Source organism: Anneissia japonica, unplaced genomic scaffold (assembly GCF_011630105.1).
Source record: "Anneissia japonica isolate Jap-2015-1 unplaced genomic scaffold, ASM1163010v1 scaffold1554_len142245_cov105, whole genome shotgun sequence".
NCBI classification, from domain to species: Eukaryota; Metazoa; Echinodermata; class Crinoidea; order Comatulida; family Comatulidae; genus Anneissia; species Anneissia japonica.
In genome coordinates, this window is record NW_022703729.1 from 102,921 (window position 1) to 108,546 (window position 5,626).

A 5,626-nucleotide genomic window follows, 5' to 3' on the forward strand; every position below is an offset into this window, starting at 1 on the left:
CATCGGGTCTTTATTTATTAAATTTTTTTATATATTGTTTGTATATTTATTTGTGTATTTATTTATATATATATTTATATATAGTAATATGTTCATTAATTTATTTATATATATATTTATATATATATATATTTATTTATTTGTATATTTATATATATTATAATATGTTCATATATTTTTTAAATATATTTTTTATATTTAAATAGATATATATATATATATATTTACATATGTTTATATATTTATTAATAAATAAATAAATATATAAACAAATAAATATATAAATACATAAATATATATATAAATATATATACAAATAAATATATAAATGAATATATGAATAATTACAGTATATATATAATATAATAATACAGTATACATAAATAAATATATAAAAATATAAATATATATACAAATAAATATATACAAATAATATATTAATATTTATATATATAAATATATATATATGTATAAATATATATATATATACAAATGAATATATATAAATATATAAATAAATATATGAACACACTAATATATAAAAATAAATATACAAATAAATATACAAACAATATATTAAAAAAATTTAAATATTACATATACAAATAAATATATAAATAAATATACCAAAAAAATATATAAATAAATATGTAAATAAATATATAAATAATTACAGTATATAATAAAAAACAATAATACAGTATATATATATATAAATACATAAATATATAAATATATATACACAAATAAGTATATCAAAATAAATATATAAATATATATATAAATAAATATATAATAAATATATACATAGGCCTATATATATATATAAATGAATATACAAATAAATATATATATATATATAAATATACAAACAAATATAAAAATATATAAATAAATATATAAATATATACAGTTTATATAAAATAATATATATATAAATAAATAAATACAGTACATACATATATATATAAATATATCTGTATGTATGTATCTGTATATCTGTATTTTAATAACATCTCTATCAGCGCTGCATACTTCCGGATCGACGATTCGAAAAAGTGGTCGGGCGTTCTCTCCTTTAAATCAAATACTACATATTTACCTTTCCTAACTATTGAATCAAATAAATTGATTGAAAAAAATGCGTCACGAATATGATACTGCATACGAACATACACACCTGCATGACTCTGTAACGGCCACGTTAGATAAACGTTTTAATTTTTATTGCATGTAACAACACAACCCACAACCAAACCACACCAGCTCCCACCACCGACAAAGCTCAAACTTTGTTCAATGGGCTATTACATCATTGATGCTTTCGTTATTATTTACTTTATATTTTATATTAAGTACCGTATGTAATCAAAATGTCGTGTTAATGTATAATTGTTCCTGCTGTCTTTCCTTTGATGTATCGTCCATTCCCTTGTGTGTGTTAATTCTTTTGAAATTATTTGGCCACTTTTCATGTGGAATTATGTTATATTCAAATAGTGTATTTAATGTTTTTGCATATTTGAATTGAAATGAAAGAAAGTAAACAAATAAATAAATAACCATTCATTAACAGTATTGTAATCAAAAGTTAAACTTACGAGTTCGACAGTCACACCAACAGTGAGGAGAATCATACTTCCTTAAAATGCACATTGAATTACAAGTAAACCAGTCTGAAAAAAAGACAACTAACAATCAATGACGTATTTAAAATGTGTCTGAACTGTAGTCTCGGGAATATCAGAAGGGTATACGTAGGCCTAATTCCCACCATGGTTGTGTCGAAGGGGCTTAGTGGCCGGTAGGCCTAATAGCACACACAGACTTAAATTTTAATGTATCCTTCTTTTCCTTTTTAAAAATTTTCAACAAATTGAGGTGGAAAAGGATGCATCTGGGAAGAAATCAGAAAAAATACCAGTAAGGAAAATCACTAGTAGAAATAAACACCACAACAATGGAAACAATCAATGGGAGATTGGTAAATAATTTGTAAGAAGTTTTCTCTCCACTTTCGTTTATATAAAATGATTTTTTTCTTCCCAAAATGCAGGCCTATAAAAACATCGAACAAACACTTCGGAAAATTCGGAAATAATTCAAAAATAATAAATGCAACTTACCGCCACATGTCTGTCCCCGGGCCGAAGAGGTCGGATTAGAGGCCGCTCCGCTTTCTAAATAATCAAATAATGTCGGTATATAAAATGCAGTTCAAAACAGTTTCGTGCAGTGATTTTTCATTGCACTGTTTGTGCGTTTCGTGTGAAACCTAAGATTATTAAAAGGGAAAAATAATAGCAAGGGATTGTTGGTCCCTTTGTTTGTTCTTTTTAATGATTTGTCCGTTTGACTACATAGACCTAAGAAAAAAAAATTGAAAACAAGATTGAGCAGGTTCATTTATGATTTTTTTAAAATAATGTTTTCTCGATAAATAGTATGTTTGTTTTTTTTTATTTTTATCAGACGCTACTGCCTACTGATAGGCGTACATTTAAATAGTACACCATACGCGCTATTACAATAGTGGCAATGGTGTAACGATGGGGCTGGAGCCCTACTTAATAAGACTGGGGATCTTTTTGGGTCACGGTCGTGAGTTCCATTGTGGGATTTTATATGTGCTCGTTTTATAATCATGTTCAGAGTTGGGGTGTGGGGGTGGGAACATAGTAAGATGAATGTGAATATGAATTGCAGATTAGAGTGTATTATGTAAACATCATGCAATTTAGCATATGGTGCCATTTCATATATAATAAAATTGAATTGAATATACATAATATATAATTTTGGTTAGAAAACTTTATTTAATTAATTTTACAAAATGAATATGAAAGTCGAATTTTAATTACTTAGCTCATACAAATTCATGCAAAACTCACTAAAAACCTTCAAGATCTGACGCTAGGCCAGTAGTTACCCTCTCCCATAGGCCTAAAAGAGATGCACTTTCAAATAATGTGAGAAACACCGAACCCTCTCACCCCAAAATTTTGATAGGCCTATATATCTATAATATAATTACCATTATTTCAAAGCCTATATACATATTGGAAAACCGTGGTCCGCAATAAATATCTGGGATTTTTAACCTACCGGTCTGGAAAACTGTAACAACATACTGTAAACCTTCGAAGTCTCGATCCCACGAAGTGAATGCCTATCATATCAAAATAATTACTTTACCGTCGGGGGGTTATTTTTAACCGGACGGGTAGCTATAGGGCTACTTCCGCATTTGCTTTTTTTTTCCCACAAAAAAGTAATGTACGGTACGTAAGCATACGGTATGTGTTAGTGGACAGTATGTGTGTTTGTAGGACACGCGCGTTTAGTTCGATTGACACTCTGGAAATGTCCATTGGTGGGTAGAAAAATTGAACGAGGAAACACAGGTTTAAAGCAGAGACTGCAAATGTTGGACAAAATGCCTATTCCTAATACAAAATATTTTATATTTCTGACATGTGATGGACTTTTTTCCATACCAATTAATACTATTGCTGTTGCATATAGGTTTGGTGGTTTTTAAATATTTTTGTTATGAAAAAACAATATAAAACTGCTATCAAACCCTGTACCTAGTCTCTTATACAATTTTTTTTTATATATATAATTTTAGGACAAAATCGAGTATGGGACGCCAAATAAATTAGGTATGGCGCGCAATAAGCGCAAAAAGTGAGTAACCCAAAATTAGGGCCTGGAACCCAGGCTACTAATCTCTCTATAAAGTAGGGCCTATGCTTTGCAAATCATTAAACATGATCTAAAGACTGCATTTTTTACTTTACGTAACTAGAGAAATAACTGAACTAGATAAAATGCAACCCGTCTTCTTTTAGTTGTCATGAATAATTTTTATTTTTATCGAGAGTAATCTCGACGTTCATATACTCACATTTTAACATTCAAGAAATCCACACATCTGTCTATTATAAATATTACGAATTTAAATTTCCTAACTGTTGATTCAGCATGTAATGTATTGATGGAAAAAATATGTCATGAATGATGCTGCATACGAACATATACACCTGATGACTCTAGTAAAATGTGTAATTCGTAACGTCTACTTAAATAAACGTTTTAATGATTTATACATGTAACAACAGAACCCACAACCACACCAGCTCTCTCCACCGACAAAACTCAATCGTTACCCTTGTCTAGTAGACAATTACATCATTGATCCTTTTGTTACTATTATTTATATTTTACCTTATGTAATCAAAATGTTTTTTAATGTGTAATTGTTCTGCTGTCTTTATGTATCGTCCCTTCCCTTGCGTTTGTTAAATCTTTCGAAACTATTTAGCCACTTGCCATATGAAATTATGTTTTATTCAAATATAGTGTATTAAAGTTTTTGCATATTTGAATTGAAATGAAAGAAAGTGAATATAAATAAATAGATTAACTGTTCATTAAGAATATTGTAATCAAAAGCCAAACTTACGAGATCTGCAGTCACACCAACATTGTGAGTAACCGTCACTTGTGTACGCCCAAGAAATGCACGTTGAATCACAAGTCTTGTCTAAAAAAAGTCGAGTAACAATGACGTATTTAAAATGTGTCTGAACTGTAGAATCGGGAATATCAGAAGCGTACGTATATGTAGGCCTACATTCAAGGTTTGCTGGCAAGAAAAATAAGTGAGTTGCATAATGATGATAATGGTAAGTGAAGATTAAAAAGATTGGATTTCTTTACGAATGTGAATAGTTGTGTAGTTGTGAAGCAGGCTTCTTTTCCATAACCCGTTCCAACTGATTGTAAATCGACGGAAAATTACCGATAGATTCGTACTATGTAAATTTCAATAGAGTTTATGGACAAGAGGGCCATCGGCGGTGGATCAAAAAATACGAAAGACAGGAGGAAGGTTTACAGTTACACAACTGCGGCGGATGTAAAATTTGGCGGTAAGGGGTGCGTGAGAGTCCACACGGTTTAGGCCCCACCTGGGGCTGAGGCGAGAACCTTTTGAATGCCCTCAAGGTGTCCTGGAAATTGCACTCTCATACTTTAAAAATCTTACCTGTACTATGTCCATAATGGAAGGTGTGAATCACATCAGCCACACCTTAGTTGGTGCGGAGAGGCTTAAGGTCGGTAGACCTACTAAAGCTCACAGACTTTTAAAACGAATTGGGGTGAGGGGGGCTGGGCGGAAATCAGAAAAAATACCGGTAGGAAAAAAAGCAATAGTAGAAATAAACACCCAACAATGGAAGTACTTCAACAGTCCAAAAATGGAAATTGGTAAATAATTTGTGAGGAGTTTCTCGCTCTCCACTTTCGTTAATTTTTAAAAAATTCCCTTTCTTCTGAAGATGCAGGCTTAAATCAAAAAAAAAATACATCGAATAGGCCTACACAGATTAAGCAGAAAATTTGGCAATAACTCAAAAATAATATGCAACTTACCAACGCATAAATGTTCCAAAAAGGTCGGATAAGATTCCGCTCCGCTTTCTAAATAATTAAATAATTACGATATTTACAATACAGTATGCAAATAGTTTCGTGCAGTGATTTTTCATTAGTGCACTGTTTGCTCGACCTTTTTGCTGTTCGTGTTCAAAAGTTCAAACAAAACTGCATGTGTCGC

The 5,626-nt window shown here is 30.1% G+C and overlaps 1 protein-coding gene across 1 annotated transcript in view; it reads right to left on the reverse strand.

Moving 5' to 3' along the window:
* LOC117104525 overlaps positions 1 to 5,626 on the reverse strand; it is an 18,006-nt gene that overhangs the window by 3,739 nt on the left and 8,641 nt on the right. Inside the window, exons 7-9 of the mRNA XM_033245381.1 lie at positions 4,469 to 4,549; positions 2,127 to 2,180; positions 1,602 to 1,676 (exon numbers count right to left, since the gene is read on the reverse strand). Of these exons, the coding sequence (XP_033101272.1) occupies positions 1,602 to 1,676; positions 2,127 to 2,180; positions 4,469 to 4,549 (210 nt within the window). The remainder of the gene's footprint in view (positions 1 to 1,601; positions 1,677 to 2,126; positions 2,181 to 4,468; positions 4,550 to 5,626) is intronic.